Raw genomic sequence first — 22,458 nt, 5'->3', positions numbered from 1 at the left:
GATAAACACAAAACACGATACATGATAGAACCTGATAAACGATCTTCACGATAAACGCAAAACCTGATAAATGGGAAAAACGATAGAAAACGCAAAACCTGATAAACAGAAAACAAGATACAATAGGATACACGCACGATACAACAGGATACAGGCACGATACGATAGGATAAACGCACGATAGGACACGATAGAATTGTAAAGAATAACGATGCGGGTACTGTATATTGCATCCATATTTGGAGTAAAAGTCACCGAGCGCAGGTCTGCTCCAGCTCAATATTTTTATATAATGTGTAGAATGATAATATCAATGAAATATGTAAATACTGTTCTGGAGCAAGCCTGCGCTCTATAAGTTTTATAGTAAAAATTGAAAAAATGTTGTCCATTTTTCCCTCTCTCTGAAAAATAATACAAAATCCGAGTAGTTTGTGATGTCATAGAAACAAAAATTGCCAATAACCTACTTTGAAACTATAATATTTTTTGTTGATTTAGATTTCTCGTACAATATATACAATTCAGCACATTTCAAGAAATTTTCAAAATATGACTTTTGTGGGGGCAAAAATATGCATATACCGCATATAGTTCTTCGGTCAAACTAATGAAAAATAGTAACTATTGTTTGAAAGCATCATTTCAATGAATGTAAAAGGTGAAGATAATGAACAGTGATCGATCTAAAAAAAATCCATATAATAAACAATACAGATATGTGATGAAGGCATAAAATATGGACCCCTGGAAATTCCAGAGGTGGGATCAGGTGCCTAAAAGGAGTAAGCATCCCCTGTTGATGGGTCACATCCACCAAGAGCCCTATGTATTGATCAGGTGGATGGAATATTCCATAGTCCATCCAGTATAAAGTATAACAAGAGGCCCAGGGGCCACATCGCTCACCTGAGCACTGTGGCCAGGGAAAAAGGAAAAATCAGTTTAGTATTGAAAAGCTTAAATGCATAAATGGTCCCAACCTACCCCTAAAAGGGAGTGGGGGGGGGGGGGGGGGTATGACTTGAACAAAATTAAATCTACACTGCTTACATAATTTTTTGACTAACTGTGACTTTTTTCTCTACAAGTTTGAACTTTCATTGTGGCCCCATCCTACCCCTGGAGGTCATGATTTGAACAAATTTGAATCTACACTATCTGAGGATGCTTCCATATAAATATTACAAACTGTGGCTTTGCTGTTCTTGAGATTTTTAAAGGTTTTTCTTATATATTCCTATATAAAACTTTGAACGTCCATTGTGGCCCCACCCTACCCCCGGGGGTCATGATTTGAATAAACTTGAATCTACACTACCTGAGGATGCTTTCAAAAAAATATATCCAATCAAAGCTTTACTGTTCTTGAGAAGAAGATTTTTGAAGATTTTTCCTATGTACACCTATGTTAAACTTTGATCGTCCATTGTGGCCCCACCCTTACCCTGGGGGTCATGATTTGAACAAACTTGAATCTACACCACATGAGGATGCTTCCAATATAAATAAGACCAATCATAGCTTTGCTGTTCTTGAGAAGAAGATTTTTCCTATATATTCCTATGTAAAACTTTGATCGTGCATTGAGGCCCCACCCTACCCCTGGGGGTCATGACTTGAATAAACTTGAATCTATACCACCTGAGGATGCTTCCAAATAAATATGACAAATCATAGCTTTGCTGTTCTTGAGAAGAAGATTTTTGAAGATTTTTCCTTTTTACTCCATGAAAACTTTGATTGTCCATTGTGGCCCCACCCTACCCCCAGGGGTCATAATTGGAACAAATTTGAATCTACACCACCTGCAGATGCTTCCATATAAATTTGACCAATCATGGCTTTGCTGTTCTTGAGAAGAAGATTTTTGAAGATTTTTCCTATATTCTCCTATGTTAAACTTTAATTGTTGTCCATTGTGGCCCCACCCTACCCCCCGATGGTCATGATTTGAACAAACTTGAACCCACACCACCTGAGGATGCTTCCAAATAAATATGACGAATCATTGCTTTGCTATTCTTGAGAGGAAGATTTTTGAAGATTTTTCCAATATATTCCTATGTAAAACTTTGATCGTCCATTGAGGCCCCCACCCTACCCCCGGGGGTCATGATTTGAACAAATTTGAATCAACACCACCCGAGGATGCTTCCATAAAATATGACCAATCATAGCTTTGCTGTTCTTGAGAAGAGGATTTTTGAAGATTTTTCCTATATATTTCTATGTAAAACTTTGATCGTCCATTGAGGCCCCACCCTACCCCCGGGGGTCATGATTTGAACAAATTTGAATCTACACCACCCGAGGATGCTTCCATATAAATATGACCAATCATAGTTTTGCTATTCTTGAGAAGAAGATTTTTGAAGATTTTTCCTATATATTCCTATGTAAAACTTTGATCGTCCATTGAGGCCCCACCCTACCCCCGGGGGTCATGATTTGAACAAACTTGAATCAGTACACCACCTGAGGATGCTTCCATATAAATATGACCAATCATAGCTTTGCTGTTCTTGAGAAGAAGATTTTTGAAGATTTTTCCTATATATTCCTATGTAAAACTTTGATCGTCCATTGTGGCCCCATCCTACCCCCGGGGGTCATGATTTGAACAAACTTGAATCTACACCACATGAGGATGCTTCCATATAAATATGACCAATCATAGCTTTGCTGTTCTTGAGAAGAAAATTTTTGAAGATTTTTCCTATATATTCCTATGTAAAACTTTGATCGTCCATAGTGGCCCCACCCTACCACCCGGGGTCATGATTTGAACAAACTTGAATCTACACTACCTGACAATAATTCCATATGAGTTTCATCTTTTCTGGCCCATTGGTTCTTGAGAAGAAGATTTTTCAATAATGCCATTAATTTTTTGCTATTTCGTAATTATCTCCCCTTTGAGGAGGGAGTGGCCCTTCATTTGAACAAACTTGAATCCCCTTTACCCAAGGATACTTTGTGCCAAGTTTGATTGAAATTGGCCCAGTAGTTCTGGAGAAGAAGATGAAAATGTGAAAAGTTTACGACAACAACGACACCGACAACAGACAACGGACAAATTTTGATCAGAAAAGCTCACTTGAGCCTTCGGCTCAGGTGAGCTAAAAACAAAGGCGTAACAATTGGTATGAAACAGTTCAGCCAAAATAAGACCCTATAATAGGTGATATTTTCTAACAAGGTCATTATAATGACCATAAAATTAATGAAATGCTGACTTTAAACAAGGCTGTTGAAATCCCTGTAATATCAACTTATCAGTGAGTAGCCTGCCTCACTTTAATAATTGATCGTACTCAGAGCAAGCTCTTGAGTAGCTAATAAGTTGAGAGACATAAACACCATAAGCAAGTGATAGTGGAATATTACTACATAAATAAGGAAAGTTGAAGATGGAAAAGCTGAAGTCATCTCATTTGTCATACAATTTAGTTGTTAATTGGCCTTTATCGTCTATCAGTAAAACATCTAAATATGAAACAGATGTGGCAGACTCTGTGGTGTCTTTTATTTCAAGTTCTCTGGGATATATCAAGTCGACATATGAATGAAAAACAGCAATTATTAATCGATAAAACATCCTCATTATATCTGAATGTTGAATTGAAGGCCACAGCTAGTGTTTTTCTCTTTTCGTGTAGAAGTTTTTGAATGAATTCTGCTTCATAGGAATATAAAAACAGGTCAGCTAATAAAGGAACACAATTAGTGCCCATTGTAATTCAAACACTTTGTTGGAAAACTTGGTCTACTAAGACGACATAAATGTTGTCAACTCCAGCACAATTGATTACTACATATATGCATTAATAACATTTTATCATATGTTTACCCCTATATAGTTTTATCCCATGCATAACAATCATTGGATTTTTTTTTCATATCCCACTGCTGTGAATTCACAATAGGTTTTGCGCGAAAGCTATGAAGTCAAACTAGAAATCTGACCAGTCAGCAAGGGCCCCGCCAAGGGCAGAAATATAAGGGTGCAGATTAGGGGATGAGAATTTTACTTGATTACAAAAATTTTAAAAAATATATACCGGTAATGAAGAATAAGCAACAGCAACTGCTAAATATCCAACAAACTGTAAATAGCATCCTTGTATTTACATAAGGCAGTAAAAAAATCATATCTATAGTAACTCAATTAAATGTATATTTAAAGAAGAATGAAGCATATGTTTTCTAAAATGCCAGCCTTCAGTGAATGCAAATATCACCCAGGCTTAACCTTAACTTCAAAACAAACATCAGTTGCAGACAAAGGTGTTAATTAATCTTAAAGTGACAGAAACATAACCCTCTAAAATTTTCTGCAACCAGCAAGATAATCAATCTCAGGGGATTAATTATACTGCTCTCTCAACTTTTTCTTCTAACTTTACAATAAGAACTTTTTCAGCAATGATAGAATGAGGTTATTATCTGAGTACCTGTTAAAATACATAGTATTCTTGAATTTACATAAGGCAGAAAAAAGAAAGAAAATAAATAAAATATCTTGTTTTTAGAATTCAATAAAATCATAAATAACTCATAGTGTATTTTACCAAAAAAAAAAGTATGAACATTATTTAAATCCACATATCAGAGAATGTAAACATCATTCAGAATTGACCTTAACTTCAAAACAAACTTCATTTGCAGACAGAGGTGTTAATTAATCTCAATGTGACAGATAAAGATAAATGCTTTGGATTTTCTTCAAGAGGAAAGTTAATTAATCCCAAGAGACTCATTGCAGCCTTTTATAGTTTACAATAGGAACATTCTCAGCAGTTATCTCTCTTTGCCCATTCACTCTTACATAAAGTTAAGGAATCTACCCCACCACCCCAGCTCCAAACTGGATGACAAGGAGAACCAAACTTAGCATCAAAAAATGTCTTACTGCCTATTCAACCAACATACCAAATTTGAACTTAATTGGTCAACCCTAAAAAAGTTATTAGAAAAAAACAGAAGATTTGTGGACAGAAGAATGACAGACGGACAGACAGATGGACAGACAGACAGACAGAGTGATTACTATAGGGCACCTGCAAATCCTTGCGGGGCCCTAATAATGCTGAGTCATATATAAAAACAGTAATATTGATGTATAAAACATGTGATAAAGGAGAAGGGTCAAGGGTCAAATGACCATTATGTAGTGTTTTACAAGCAGGCAAAAAAAAGTGTGTATTCTGATTGTTTTTGCGAGATTTGAAGATTGAAAAGATGTGGAATTGATTTCTAACATCCTAAGGGACCTAGGGATGATAATGAGTTATATAGTACAAAGGAGGTTTGTGTTTTGTTTCTCGTTTTTATTAAACACAAAGAACACAAAGAACAATGGAATGCGTCCTCCATTTTGAATTCCTATGCTCGCTCACTCGCTCACTCGCTGGTTAGATAACTCATTTGTGATTAGTATGCTTTGAGTTCTACATCATTTAAAAACTTCTTAAAAACTTTCCTACAACCTGTGATTTCCAATTTATGTTTCAAAATTAAAAAATTACAAAATGCCTAAACTGGGTAAAAAGTCACAACGTGGAGGTCAAGGACAGCCCCAAAGTGCCAAACCTCTCTCTAAAAGAGCTAGGGAGAATAGTAGTGAGTATGAAGACTTTGATGACGATGCTGAAGCAATAGTCGACACATTAGTTGGTGCATTAAATAAACCTGAAATAATGTCAAAATTTGTTGAATGCATCTGCTCTTCAAAAGTACTAGTAAAATCACTTGTCAGTCATCTCCTTCCTAGTCTGACAGAAACATTACAGAGTGTACTTGACCCTCTAAGAATATCTATTGATAATCTCACAGACCAGTTGAGGAAATCGGAAGAGAGATGTGTTGAATTAGAATTGAAAAATGATGATTTAGAGCAATATACGCGAAGACAAAATCTTAGAATATCCGGAATCACTGAAAATGAGAGTGAAAATACTGATGCCCTGGTAGCTGACTTTGTAAAAGAAACAATGAAAATTGACTTAAATATGCAAGACATTGACAGGAGCCACCGGGTAGGGAGACGTAACTCAAAACCAAACCGCGATATCATTGTCAAATTTACCTCATGGAGAGCAAGACATAATGTCATAAAGAGATGGAAAACAGTTCACGAGTACAATCAGTCTCATAACACTTCCTTCTATATTTTCGAAGATCTGACCAAAAACCGTTCTGCGATTTCGTATCAAGCAAGACAACTTAAAAAAAACAAAGAAATCAAAGATACGTGGACGGCAGATGGGAAAATCTTCATAAAATACCATGATGACAAAACAAAAATGTGTACAAGAATTGATGACCTTAAACCAGGTGCAGTATCCCAAACAAAAACATATGCCAGTGCGGCCATGGAAACAGTTGGACTTTCCTCATAGTGGCCACACTGACTGTAAATACCAAGGTGTCAGAGACCAGTCTGACTAAACAGACTTATACACCGGTTAAAACTTGCAATTTTGTTCTATGAACACAAAAAAACAATATATATATATATATTGCTCAGATTACCTAAAGTAGATATGTATATGCTTACCACATGTATCTGTGTAACTCCAGATCCACGTGCATTTCGACTTTATGGAAAATCCCTAATGTCACGTGATACTTCTCAAAAAAGGGAAAAACACAATTTATTTTTAGAATACCAATACACATTTTTTTATGCTGCGTATTGTACTACGCACAGTACTTATACTATCTTTTTATGACGTGGGAAAAACTTCCCTTTATTATTCCTGTATATATTCAATTATTCTTTTTCCAAACAAGTTGCACTTTTCTTTGTTGTATTCTAGTGTATATTTGCACTTTTCCTCCTATATGTTCTTTATTTTCGTACCAGTGTAATTATTTTGCACTTAAAATGCTGAGTATAATCTTATCAAATTATTATGGAATTCTTGTTACAAATTATACATGTACGTATATCCTCCAAGTTGGCGAAAAACGGAAAAAATTGTTTACTGCTCCGGAAATTGTTGATCCTTTTAAATTCTATATTTATTTTAAACATGTCAACATCCTGTGTGTACCATGTGGTGAGACTCAGGTATTTTTTCTAATTATTCAATTGATAACTTATGATACACATGATTAATTTTCTTTTATGTGCTAAAAACCAGAGTCTCCCGAATTATTTATATATTCCAGATTGTCTGTCACTAATATGTAACTATTCAGACTTGAGGTTCACATGGCTCAATGTTGAATCACATACATCTGCATTTTTAAATGTGTTCAAAAATTCTCATTATTATATTTTAGTATTGGGTTTTTTACTCATAATGGGTAATTTAGAAACAAACCCTGGACCAATACCAAATAATTTTGGAACTCGAAATTTAAGCATAGTCCATAATAATGTATGTAGTTTACTTAACAAAGTTGATGTGGTTTATAATGAGTTGTCTGAATATGATATTATTGGCATTACTGAAACTCACCTTGATAATAATATACCCAATGATGAAATCATGTTTCATGGTTTTCATCCTCCGATTAGAAAGGATCGTAATAGGTTTGGGGGTGGAATACTGTTTTATATTTCCCTAGACTTGCATTTTATCATAAGAGATGATCTTAATATTACTGACATTGAGCTTCTGTGGTGTGAAATACATATGCAAGATAATAAGAAAATTTTACTTGGTTTAATATATCGACCACCTAATTCCACTGTCTCCTACTTTGAGCGTCTTTCTGATTCACTAGATATAGTATCAAATGAGTCCATGCCAGTATTTCTTATGGGTGATTTTAACATTGATATGTTGAGCAGTGGAAATAATATTTTTAAACAATGTATGATACAAAAAAATTTATTAAACCTGATTAATGAACCAACAAATTTTACAACTACTCCTGGTACTTGTATAGATTTAGTTTTCACCAATAATCTAAGTATTGTAGATAATGTGTATGTAGCATCTCCATTCTGTAGTACACATTCACCTGTTAGTTTTGATATAAAATACAAAACTTTCAAACAATATGCTTATAAACGCACCATAAGAAACTATGAGGATGTTAATTTTAAAGATATTGAAAATGATCTTAACAAAGTCAATTGGGACTCCACAGTCTTTAATTCCTCAAACATAAATGAAATATATGATAATTTCTTACACACGTATGATGCTATCTTGGATAAACATATACCTAAAAAGGTAGTCACAATTAGGCCACGAGATAAACCATTCATGAATAATAGTATACGTCTAAGAATAAGGCAACGAAATCGTATACACAAAAAAGCGAAACGTAAAGATTGCCCAAACCTATGGTGTCATTTTAGAGAATTGCGAAATGAGGTAATTTCTATGGTTAGAAATGCCAAAGAAAAGTATAAGAAAAAACTTACATCTCAAATACTTAATAAAGATATTCCACCAGGAAAATGGTGGCGAATTACAAAATCAATTGCAAAACTTTCAAATAAACATAAACCTATGCCTCCCTTAAAATCAAATGGTCAAATTTTACTTCATCCATTAGAAAAGGCAGAAGCATTAAATAACTTTTACTCAAATGTTTCTAGTGTTGATGAAAGTAAAACCTTGCCTGAGCATGGACCTGGTCCTCCCTTAGTAACCATAGAAAACATATTTGTCACTGAACAAGATGTGGCTGATCAATTGAATAATTTAAATGTAAGCAAACCCCCTGGTCCAGATGGTATAACACCAAAGATTCTTAAACAATTATCCTCCCCCATCTGTAAACCACTAGTAAAACTTTTTAATAAGTCGTTTGAATTAAAACGTTTACCAAATGTATGGAAGCAAGCTAATATTACCCCAGTATTTAAGGGTAAAGGTAGTCCTGACTTAGTTAATAACTATAGACCAATTTCACTAACTAGTAGTCTTTGCAAGATTATGGAAAAAATTATATTTAAATATTTGTACAATTTTATTTTAGAAAACAATATCTTAACAAAATACCAGTCAGGTTTCCAACCAAATGACTCAACTATCAACCAATTAGTGGAAATTTATAATACGATTATATCAAACCTAGATAAAGGTAAAGATGTTAGATTTATCTTCTGTGATATTTCAAAAGCTTTTGATAAAGTTTGGCATAAAGGTCTACTTTTTAAATTAGAATCATATGGTATTCAAGGTACATTATTAAAATGGATCGAAAATTATTTGGATGACAGAGTTCAAAGAGTGGCCTTAAATGGGTTCTATTCTAATTTTAAACCTATATCTGCAGGTGTTCCTCAGGGTTCTGTTCTAGGTCCTTTCTTATTCCTCCTGTATATTAATGACATAACTGATAATTTAGCTAATAATACAAGGTTATTTGCAGATGATACATCACTGTTTATAATTGTAGATAATGATGTTAATGCAGCAGCAATATCACTTACGTCTGACTTAGATAAAATTAATAAATGGGCTTCAACATGGGCTGTGGATTTTAATCCAACCAAGACCTGTAATTTAAATTTTTCAAGAAGTTCGAATGACCATCCCCCAGTCCATTTTGGGTTTAATGGTAGTATTATTAATGAATCTAGAACACACTGTCATCTTGGACTCCTTTTCCAAAATGATGCCAAATGGTCATCTCATATAAATAATTTATATGAAAAAGCTTGTTCTCGGCTAAATCTTTTAAGAATGTTGAAACATTTGCTAGATAGGAGTGCATTGATAAAAGTTTATTTTGCTTTTATTCGACCCATTTTAGAATATGGTAGCATTGTCTGGGATAATTGCTCACAGGAACTTTCAAATCTTCTAGAAAATATCCAAGTAGAAGCAGCCCGAATAATAACAGGACTTAGGAAAAACTCATCCAGAAATGCTCTGTATTTAGAATTAGGTTGGGAACCATTAAATAATAGAAGGGAAAGACAAAAACTCTTGTTATTTTATAAAATTGTGTATGGTATAGCCCCTCTCTATTTGCAAGAAATGGTCCTACCTTTTATGCCACCAAATCATGGTTACAATCTTAGGAATATTGGTAATTTTAATTTTGTCATACCTCAAGCAAGGACAGTGTCATATTTCAACAGTTTTCTGCCTTCTACTATACAATTATGGAACAATTTACCATTAGAAACAAAATGTATTGAATCCTATTCAAGTTTCAAGAATATCTTAAAGAAACCTACTATAGACAGAATAAAAAATGTCAAGATCTTTAATTATGGTAATCGCAAGGAAAACATTATACATTGTCAACTACGTAATGAATCTAGTAATCTAAATGCTCACTTGTATAATCATTATTTAAGTGAAATGGCATCTTGTACTAAGTGCGGATATCCAAACGAGGATAACTATCATTTTTTCTTAGAATGCCCTGCCTATAATAATCAGAGAATGATACTTTTTGACAGTCTTCAGAGTATAATAGATTTAGAAACCCTCTCTCCTGATCAAATTTTGAATAATTTGCTATTTGGTGATAGGCAATTACCTGATAAAACTAACTGTTCAATTTTTGAAGCAGTCCAACTATACATCAAGTTTTCAAAGCGATTTTGATATTATTTCATATTTAAGTTTTAATATTAATTTCCTAATATTTTTGATATTTATACTTATTTCAAATCTCAGCATTTCCATGTATATATATTGTATTTTTTCTTGGATATTTGTCTTTTGCATTTTCATTTTTTTCTTTATTATTATCCAGTGTTTTTGCTTGTTCCAGATTTATTTTTTTGTTATTATTAATATTATTTTCTTTGCTTTTTTTTTCTTTTTTTTTTTAATTTCCTTGTATATTTGTCTTTTGCACTTCATTTGTTTACTTATTCTTTGCACTCTTTTATTTTTTCATTATATTGTATAGTGAGTATACATGCTAAGTAATAACTCTTGTGAATTTATTAATCTATCTCTCTCTTTTTCCCATTTCTGGTAAAAAAAAAAAAAAGAAGAAATTAATGTAACTTATTATGACTTATTTCATCATGATTGTAAATTATTGTCAATTCTTAACATTTGTAACCTTGACCTTCTTGGAGAGGACTTATATAGGCCATGCCTGATGTCCAATCCAATTATGTAAACTGACTTTACATAATAAAATACTGATTAAATTAAATTAATGTGATAAAAAGAATCTCCCATGATTTGTGGTTGAATATGATTTTTTGGATTCCCCTTGTTTATGGTGTGAAACATGACTTGTAATGGAAAAAATGTCCCAACTTACCTGTGTTACCAGGATGTCTTGTTTCACCATCTCTGTTCCCTGGAAGACGATTTCTGATATCTATAAGGTGTGAAAACATACAATTAATTTTTATCATAATTTCTCATCTGCTCCTATTTTGTATTGTTTAATGGACTTTTGAGCTTGAATACTGTTCGTTATCTCCACATATTTCCTTTTAAAATTCAGATTTTAAATAAATTTCTTATCAAAGTAGCAAAATCCCATTAATGACTGAAGCTTGTACTAATTTACTTGCTGTGTGATGTTTTGACACCCTTTGAATACATACTATCAAACAATGGCCCCATTTTATCCTTGAAACCAAACTGGTTTCTCCTGTAAAACACCACTAGCACCACCACAACAACAAGCACTATGATCAGGAGAGCTACCACCACTCCTACTGCTGCTCCTGCTCCTGATCCACCACTCTCTTCTGGTCTGTTAAAAAGGAATGTCAATCTTAGCAAAGAAAGTCAATCTGCTAAGCTGTTAATCAATCATGTCTGCTTTTCAGAACTAAAAGCAAAAAGAATACAACAGAATGCTAATGTAAACTTTAATAGCTAGTTTCATTATCAAGGTGATTCACTTGTCTCAGGTACATGTAAGTCTTTGTGATGCTCATTTGTGAATGAATACTGGTCACTAAAAGAAATATAATGCTAATATTTATATATTGATAAAGATTGTGCTAATTCATGATAGTGAATGTCTTTATGTTTGTTTCTCTGTAAATAAAATTATCAAAATTATCAACCAGAAATTTGTGAAAAGGTGGGCTTTAAATTAGGATCAATATAATAGATATGCATGTAGAATATAAGAAAGATCCAAGTAGGAAACTTCATTTATATGGGTATTTAGACTACAAGTATTAAGACTGCAAAATTATGGTGACAAGTTTGCAGCTCATGATCATGAGTGACTAAAGTGACCTAAAAAATAAATACATGTATTTTGCTTTACAAATTATTATTATAAATTCTATATATGTGTATGAACTGCAGTAAATTTTTGGCAATTTCATTTAAAAATAAGCTACAGTCTCCAGCCATAAATGAGTTCACAAAATGGCCACTTTAGTGATTTTGTAAGCAATAAATCTCAAATGAAAATGTTTTTACAAATTAACCAAGATATACCCGTTTAAGATTTATGGCATAAAACTTGCATGACTTCAAAACTTTTTAAATTGCAAATAAAATTAAATTATCCCCCTATGATCTGCTTAGTGACATGGCACCCCATGGCAAAGAGTTGATGACAGAGCAAAAAGAAATAATTCTACAGATCGATGTCTAACAAGGGTATAACAGGAATACATGCAAAAACCATTCAAAAATTTCTGAAACGTGTGCATGAACGAGGAAGTGTTGAAAATTTACCATGAAGTGGAAGTGGAAGAAAAACAGAAAAAACAACAGTGAGTGATGACAGGTGTCTGATGCAGAGTGTAAAACAGAATAGAAGGCAGACCCTTAAAGATGTTACAAGCAGATTTAATGCAAGAACTGGGTGTGGTGTGTCCTTTAGGACTGTAAAAAGACAACTGAATGAAGAAGGGTACAAAGGTTGTGTTGTTTCAAAGAAAACAACAGTCTCTCAGACAAATCATGAAAAGAAAAGTCGTTATTGCAGGCAAAAAAACTACACTGGACAGTGGCTAATCAGTGGGCATCTATCATATTTAGTGATGAAACAAAAATCATGCTAGGAAATAACAATAAAGTACATGTATGGAGAAAAGCAGACGAAAGATTAAGACCATGCAGAGTGTCCGGTTTTGCATGGTGATAGGAAGAATGACATGTCGAGCATCCGTTATGTTCTGGGGCTTTATTTTGTTTCATGGAGTTGCACTTTGAAAGCTGTAGATGCAAACATGAACTGTGAGAACTGAATTGAAGTTTGGACGAATGTCTTTGGCCTGTGGTCGCTAGACATTATACAAATCGCAGTTAGGTTTTTCAAGAGGATAATGCTCCACGTCATGCATCCACCAGATCAAATGAATGGTTCAAAGCAGAATAACAAAATAGTAACACTTCCTTGGCCCCCACAGAGCCCAGACCTTAACAGTATTGAAATTACATGTGCAAAGGAGAGCGAATGTGATAATAAATGCTGATGATCTAAAGCTAGTTGATCAAGACACTTGGAGAAAACTCCTTTTGGTTTACATTCGTAGCCTATATCAAAGTCTTCCAAGAAAGATACGGACAGCATTACATTCTTGGGGACATATTACACAGTATTAATCATAAGGTAGGCAATTTTATTTCTTATTGAAAAAAAAAATACAATTTTTTGCATAACAAAATTTAATAACGTGACTTCGGCCATTTTGCGAACTCATTTATGGCATGCGACTATATATCTATAACTACCAATATATTATCTTAAGTTGCTGTTTGTAATTTGTAATTGAGTGCATAAAATTTTTAAAAATTATTTCTATACATGTATTTTAAATTTATTTTTAAAATAAACAAATAAAAAATCTTTAAAATTCCAAAATATTTCATTAAAATCAAATGCTTTCCCTCCATAAAGCCATGGACACAGTGCATCATTTTTCCCAACATATGGTGCAATTTAACACATCAGTTTGCCTTCTCATGTACATTTTCGTATTTCTCTTTAATGCACCCCATGTTACGTATTTTTTGTACACATTGAAAACAGACCATATAGCACATGATGTTTTTTCTACTGTGCAATGGAGAATAATTATATTAAGTAGGCATTACTTCAACTAAGAAAACTAGCATTAAAAGCAATACCTGTATTGAGGGTTTTATCAAGTTAATGTGACATAGCCCATAATTCTGCTAACATAATGTAATAGAAACATTATATTTCACCATAAAACTTTTTTTCTTTCCAAGTTATAATTACGGTTACTATAATAACAAGTACATACATTTAAAATTCAAAACATTCCCCTCATCGAAAAAAGGGAAATAAAATCAATTAAAATACAGTTTAGTGCTATTAACAACACCAATGCCGGGGATATAGCATAAGCTCATCTCGACTTCGTAGAGGTGAGCTAAAAATGCTTATGAAATGCACATCTTGCTGTATAAATCAAATCGATGAGAATTTTCTTTAGAAGTGTTTAATTTCCTTTCTCATATAACAAACATCTTTATTCTTATGAACTTCAGATAGTCAAGAACTAGCAAAATTATGGACCACATCACAAAAGCTAATTATAGCTGTATACAGAAAACAGATTGTGAGTCTGACATACAAGGATAGGTTATATTAGACAGTTTGCATCAGAGAATGAATTAACAAAATGCACCAAAAATTTTACCTCTCTTTTTCTGTTTTATTTCTACAATTGATTACAAGAAATCTAAATTTATAACTGTCATGCTTCATACCATGTTTACTGAAATTTCACTTAATTTCATGGGGTCAAATTTTTTTTTGGTTTGAGGAAAAATTACTGGTTTGGGGGATTTGATTTTGTGGTTAAAGGAGAATCATTATACTGCAGTGTGCACTTTTCACATTTCATAGGAAATATGAATTGGGGGGTCTCTTCATAACAAAGAAAACAAAAATTTAAACCCCCACACAAATTAGTGATTTCAGCTACTCCCAGAGACTACTTAGCTACTGTTTATAGTGTCTAATATTAGAGATTGACACTAAAAAATCAGCTATTTTGATAGAACAATCTTACACACAAATTAAAAAGTGAATAGGTTGCAATTCTCACTCTATTTAAGTATTGCAAATCTTTAAGGATGTAAACTGTAGAATGTTAGTAATATTTGTGTTAATTAGTCATAGAAAATCATTTCAAGTCGTAAACTATTTACAAATGTGAACATGCATATCTACATCACCAAAAACATAGGTAATCAAAATTACAGAGCTCACTTCAACAAATGTTGTCTTTAATTAAGGCAAAGTCCCACACTAAACTTATAATCTAGTAGTGTACATCCAAAGATGCAACATTTATATTTTGATCTGAAAGGGCTTGCAGATACTTGGGAATGGACTTATCTAAAAACTTCAAACTAGTTACTCATCTGGAAAATGTAAACCAAATCCAGCATCCGAAGCAAATTTGAGAGTATTCATCCCTTGATCTTGATGCATCATCCTTGAAAGTTTGTTTCAGATAGGCCTTATAGTTTCTTGGAAATGAGACCTGCTCCAAAAACTTTAACCTGGTCCCTCATCTGGAAAATGTAGGTCAGATCCAGCATCCAAGGCAAGTCCAGTAGTGTGCATCCTTAGATGTATCATCCTTGCAAGTTTGATCAACATAGGGCTTATAATAACTTTGGAATGAACCTGCACCAAAAACTTTAACCTGGTCACTCATACGGAAAATGTAGGTCAGATCAAGCATTCAAAGGTAGCCTGGTAGAGTGATTGATTGTATGTCGTCTTACGTCCCATTTGAGAATTTTTAGACGTCACCATATACAGGTGAAGAGCTTCAAATGTAGACCTTTACTTAACACTCAGGGCCATTGAGCAGTGAGGGTTCTTTATGGTGCCACACCTACTGTAACACAGGGCCCTGGTTTTTAAGGTCTCATCCGAAAGACCCGCAACTTTCACTTCAAAGTGCTGAGTGCTTGGCAAAGGAACAGTTGCTACCCATTTTTATCGACTGAGGTCAGTCACGGCCATGATTCAAATACACAACCTTCCGATCACAGAGCTAGCACTCTACCAACTGAGCTACCGTGACGGTTCCTGGTAGTGTGCATCCTTAGATGTATCATCCAAGGTTGCATGTTTGGTCAACATAGGGCTTACAGTTCCTTGGAAATGAGACCTGCTCGAAAAACTTTAACCTGGTCACTCATCCTGAAATTGTAGGTCGATCAGATCCAGCATCTGAAGCAAGCCTGGAAGTAAGCTACAGTCCCTGAAACGTTCTACTTTCCCACTTGAACAGTGAGCGAACGCTGAACGAACGGTGAATGAACGCTGAATGAACGCAGAGCGAACGGTGAGTGAACGATGTGTGAACACTAAACACAACTTGGTGAACGATGTGTGAATGCTGAACAGTGAGCGAATGCAGCATGCGGTGCGCAATCGGGAGTGCAAAGTGAATGGTGAACGAATGGTGAACGCAAGATGAACGATTTATTTGGAATGCCTCTGATCTTTTCCTTGCATTGAAACTATTCTACTCTACTGCATTCTAATGTCAGGGTCAAAAAAAAATAAATAAATAAATAAACAAATCAATGAATAAATAAATAAATAAAATAAATGTTCCAAAATTGACCTAAGAAAGATGATACATGCACATTAAGTAAAACTATTAATTTGAGTTTCTTACAATATTTTCTGCACATATGTATGATAATAAAACTTTTTTAATCACACGATTTTTATCGCTGTAAAACATTGTAATTGTTATCGAACACTGTAGTATAAAAGAAAAAATTTTTCTAGTTGTAAAGTAAACATGTTTATTCTTATCTGATCTATAAAATCATTACAAACTAGTATTAATTGTAACGGGGACCGTTACAGATGTTCCCCAAGCGCTCCCCAAGTTCCTTTTGGTGTCATTCCCTGTAAGCTTCATTAAAGAAGGCAATCAAGTATATTGGGTTTTTTTACGCATTACACGCGCGCGCACGGGCATGCATGTACAAAATGACCATGTCAACTTGTCTACACTTTTAATACATCTTTATATTCAAATTTCATCAAAAGATAAAAAAAATTGGCTATATTAAGTACATCTGTTATTTTACGCATTGCACGCGCGCGCATGTGCATGCATGTCCATAATGACCGTGTCATCTTATCAACACTATGAATATATCTACATATTTTGAGTATCAAAACATTTCATCAGAAAGTATAAAAGTTACAGCTATATCAAGTATATTGGTCATTTTAGCATTGCATGCGCGCGCACGTGCATGCATCTGCATGTTGACAATGACGTCTTGTCTACATTTATAATATGTCTATATATTCTGAGTATCAAAGCATTACATCAAAAAATGTAAAAGTTATGGTTATATCAATTATATTGGTAATTTAACTCATTGCACGCTTAAGCACGTGCATGCATGTGTGCGCTGACCATGTCATCTTGTCTACACTTCTAATATATCTTTATATTCTGAGTTTCAAAGCAATTCATCAAAAAATGTACAAGCTAAGTATATATCAATTATATTGGTTACTTCAATCATTGCGCACGCGCGCACGTGCATGCATGTGCATGCTGACCATGTCATCTTGTCTACACTATAAATATATCCTTATATTCTGAGATCCAAAGAATTTCATCAAAAGATATGAAAGTTTTGGCTATATCAAGTATATTGGTCATTTTACTCATTGCACGCGCACGCACGTGCATGCAAGTGCATGCATGTGTGCGCTGATCATGTCATCTTGTGTATACTTCTAATATATATTTATATTCTGACTTTCAAAGCAATTCATCAAAAAATGTACAAGTTAAGTCTATATCATTTGTATTGGTTATTTCAATCATTGCGCATGCGCACACGTGCATGCATGTGCATTCTGACCATGTCATCTTGTCTACACTTTTACTATATCCAGATATCCTGAGTATCAAAGCATTTCATCAAAAGATACGAAAGTTATGGCTATATCAAGTATATTGGTCATTTTACTCATTGCACGCGCACGCACGTGCACAAACATGCATGCACGTGTGCGCTGATCAAGTCTTCTTGTCTACACTTCTTATATGTATTTATATTCAGAGTTTCAAAGCAATTCATCAAAAAATGTACATGTTAAGTCTATATCAATTTTACTGGTTATTTCAATCAATGTGCATGCGCGCACGTGCATGCATGTGCATTCTGACTATGTCATCTTGTCTACACTATTAATATATCCTTATATTCTGAGTATCAAAGTATTTCATCAAAAAATATGAAAGTTATGGCTATATCAAGTATATTGGTCATTTTACTCATTGCACGCGCACGCACGTGCATGCACGTGCGCGCAAAATGACCTTCATTCCGCAAATCTACATAACATTCCTATTAACCCTAAAAAGGTTTCACCTCAATCGGATGTGTAGTTTCGGAGATCACTCACGGACAAAAAAGTACCCAGGAAGAAAAATAATAATAACTAGAAACTCATTGCGAGCAATGAGAGGTCTTCCGTCCGATTCTGAAAATAAAAACGAAAATTCAAGCTGAAAAAGAGATAAAAGAAATTCAGACACTCTGTAAATTTAACCCTTGTCGTCAGCGTGAAAATCCAACTTGCTAACGTTAACCATTCATTTTTTACATCACTTCCGGTCACGACCGGAAGTACCAGAAGTAACGGCTTTACAAGATTTTCTCACAATTCATATAACTGATGACTGACCATCAGTCTTGAAAGTTTTAGACTTCAGTCGTTTACTGTTGCCGAGCAATATTGTGAGAACAAATTCTAATTTTGAGGACAGGTAAACAAGAGACCGGAAGTGAATTTTATAAAAATCTTTGACTTTTCTCTAGACATTTGCAATATATACAACATACATAAAGTCATTTAAAGTACTTTATCGACGAGCAATATTTATGAGAAAGTTAAATATCAAAGTAAAGTAGTTTATCTCCTAAAACCGGAAGTTGACGTTTTTGTTTCCGGTGGAATCTAACATATTTCTAAACAGCGAAAGAGATGCAATAAAGTGATGCAAGCATTAATTTAAAAAAGAAAAGTTAATTTTTTTTTAGATTTCTTTGATCACTTACTGTGACAAGCGGAAGTGACGACTGACGCGTTTAACCCAAATGGTTTTGCCTACTCCTCAAGGTCTATTACTTATAAAAGTTTGGTGTTTTAATCTTTTACCTAGTTTTGAGATCTCGCTCAGACAACTTCACATTTTGAGGACAGGAAAACATGCGACCGGAAGTGAATTTTTGAAAGATATTTACGATTACTTTAGACATTTGCAGTCTGAATAACATATTTAAAATTCATTTCAGATACTTTTTCTAGAAAAAAATATTGATGGAAAAGTAAAATACTCAAATTATGTAGTTTTTCTCTTATAACCGGAAGTTGTCGCTTTTGTTTCCCGTGAGACCAAGATCTTTCGAATCTGCGAAAAAGATGCAATAAAATGATGCAATTTTTAATTAAAAAAAGAAAAGTTGAAATTTTCGATTTCTTTGATCACTTCCTGTGACGACCGGAAGTGACGGCTGACGCTCTGAACCCAAATGGTTTTGCCTACATCTTAAGGTCTGTTGCTCATATAAGTTTGGTGTCTTAATCTCTCACCGTTTCCGAGATCTTGCTCAGACAACTTCTCATTTTGAGGACAGGAAAACACGCGACCGGAAGTGAATTTTACAAAGATATTTGATGTTACTCTAGATATCTGCAGTTTGAATAACATATTTAAAATTCATTTCAAAAACTTTATCTACAAAGGATGTTAATGGGAAAGAAAAATACTAAAATTATGTAGTTTTTCTCTTATAACCAGAAGTTGTCGTTTTTGTTTCCGGTGGGACCAACATATTTCAAAACTACAAAAGAGATGCAATAATGTGATGTAAGTATTGATTTAAAAAAAGAAAGTTGAAATTTTATGATTTCTTTGATCACTTCCGTAAACGACCGGAAGTGCCGACGACGAACGAAAATGTGATTCCACAAATTTAGAAGTCACGTTCTATGCTCTCCAATAAGTCTCCAGTTCATATCTTTAGTCATTCTTGAGAACATTCGAGGACAAAATTTCATTTTAAAATCAGGAAATTGCCCGTAACTTGGAACCAAAATGGAATTTTCCAAATTTTCCTTGTGATGAAACAAGTTCATACAATGACTAATTTTTCCTGAAAGTTTCACGAAAAACCACTGAATAGTTTTCAAGAAAACGCCTGCACAAAATTTGGTCAAAAAAATAATAATAATAATAATAATAATAATAATAAGAAACAGTAGAATCACTATAAGGTCTTCCGTGAAAACGGAAGAAGTTAACTAGATGCGTTTCTTGTTGCTAGGGCAACAAGTGGTCTTCCGACCGAACTTTTCTCCAGAACTCTACGCTATCTCACTTCATTTAATACTTAATTGAAGGTATTTTTCGTTTGCGTTTATGTAACACAGTCTTTCAACATAGATCATAATTATTAAAGGATTTCTGTAGAATCTCTGTTAACAAAACTTTAAAAAATAAGCAAAAACTATCATGCATCTATTCACGGAGAAAAATATTATTTACAACTGAAAAAAGAGAGAAACAATCTCTCGCCCCAGCAGGATTCTAACCCGCAACATACGAGAAAGTTTGGATTGGTCATATCTTTGCAATAAATGCATCAATCAAAATGATGGAAACATACATGGAATTCTTAGAAGAATCCCTATTAGCCCTGTAAATTTCAAAGAAAAATATTGAAAAACAAAAAAATTGCAAATTTAACATTTTTAAATTCACTTTTGTTCGCGACCGGAAGTCCGAACGACGAAAAATAAAGGTCGATCACCATATCTCCATTTGATGTTCTATCATGTCAGTGAGTTTCAATTTCATATCTTTAGCCGTTCTCGAGAAAATTAATGGACAAAATTCCATTTAAAAAATACAATTTTCCCCAAAAATCGCGAACGGAAGTGAATTTCAAAAAAGTGAGGGACACCCCATGAGATATATTCATGATGCATCTTCCCTGCAAAAATTTTTTAAATTGAACCACGCATAGCTGAGATAGCCTGTACTATGAAAAAAAGAATAATAATAATAATAGAAAACAGACGGAAAACAATAAGGTCTTCCGAAGGAAGTTGGAAGACCTTAAAAAGAAGAAACAGTAGAATCACTATAAGGTCTTCCGTCTGAAACGGAAGACCTTAATAAGAAACAGTAGAATCACTATAAGGTCTTCCGTGAAGACGGAAGACCTTAATAATAGGAAACAGTAGAATCACTATAAGGTCTTCCGTGAAGACGAAAGACCTTAATAATATTAATAGAAAACAGACGGAAAACAATAAGGTCTTCCGAAGGAAGTCGGAAGACCTTAATAATAACGAGTAAACTAATTGTTCACAGAACAATTAGAGGCCTTTCCACCTTTTTAAGTGTTTTCGTGTCATTTGGGCTGAAAAAAAAAATGCAAAAAATGCCCCCCCCCCCCAAAATGCTCTTCCAACTGGGATCGAACTCAAAACCCTTGGTTTGAAAGGCAGGTGAGCTTTCCACTGCGCTACACATTCCGATAAAATTGGTAAGTTAATTGTTTAAGACTAAAGAATAAATACAAGCGTATTTTTAGAATCGGTAGGGGAAGAAAGAAGTTCCGTAAAAGGAAATAGTTCCTGAACTTGCAAGCAGCATATAAAATAACAAGGGACGGGCTGCGTGAGAAAACTTTAACACTGTTCCCTAATGAAAATGTATTAATGGCTTGTAGCCCGATTCATCGATATTGTGAGCATGCTTAATTTTTTGAAAATAGCTTTGTTGTAAGCTTAAAAGATCGGGTTCGGATTTTAACATTTCTGACTGAATATCCTGAAATAAATATGAAACATTTAAATAAGCATTTCTTTGGGTTAAATTAAATATGTGTAGCACAAATTAAACTCCCAACAGGCATTTTTAGAAGGGAAACACGACAATGAAAGCGAGAATTGTTTTTAATATACCGAAAATCGCTATTTCTGGAAACTGATTAATTCTAAATAAAATCAAATAAATTCCAGATGTAAAAGAAAGAGAGAATGCTTGGTATTAAAATGTCGTATCATATCAGGAAAATTAAATGCTACTAACGACATCTGAAGAAATAGCCGATAAAAGGTTTAGATCATTTCTTCGTTCACCTGCACTTTAATTTCAAACACAACAGAAAGTGTAGTTTTTGCCGTGAAACTTCATGAGTTCTATAAACTTATAAGACTCACCGTAAAACTCTCAAGAAAGTTTCTCTAAGGTCTATACTACATTTGTACCAAATTTGGTGTCGATCCGAGGTCTGGTTTGAATTTTACAGAAATATTCTACGTTGTTGTTGATGTGATTCTTTTTTAAGAAAGGGGGGGGGGAAGAATTATTTATTTTATGCCTCTTTTAAACTAAGAATTGTAACTACTTTCACATCCTTAAGCTTGATTGTGACCTTTGGGTCAAGATCAAAGGTCAAGGTCATAACAAAAAAAAAAACCTCAAGGAAATCTTTACTTTCTATGTTTTTACCTGATACTGGAGCTGGATGCATG

The 22,458-nt window shown here is 33.9% G+C and overlaps 1 protein-coding gene across 1 annotated transcript in view; it reads right to left on the bottom strand.

The window, feature by feature from the left end:
* LOC133204910 (uncharacterized) overlaps positions 1–22,458 on the bottom strand; it is a 115,362-nt gene that overhangs the window by 47,269 nt on the left and 45,635 nt on the right. Inside the window, exons 6-7 of the mRNA XM_061340651.1 lie at positions 11,504–11,655; positions 11,212–11,271 (exon numbers count right to left, since the gene is read on the bottom strand). Coding sequence (XP_061196635.1) covers positions 11,212–11,271; positions 11,504–11,655 — 212 coding nt within the window. The remainder of the gene's footprint in view (positions 1–11,211; positions 11,272–11,503; positions 11,656–22,458) is intronic.

This window comes from Saccostrea echinata, unplaced genomic scaffold, assembly GCF_033153115.1.
Source record: "Saccostrea echinata isolate AGI-Se365-2 ecotype Australia unplaced genomic scaffold, CSIRO_AGI_Sech_v1 ptg000054l, whole genome shotgun sequence".
Lineage (NCBI taxonomy): Eukaryota > Metazoa > Mollusca > Bivalvia > Ostreida > Ostreidae > Saccostrea > Saccostrea echinata.
The sequence above is the reverse complement of the archived record's forward strand: the minus strand, read 5'-3'. Positions and strand labels throughout refer to the sequence as shown.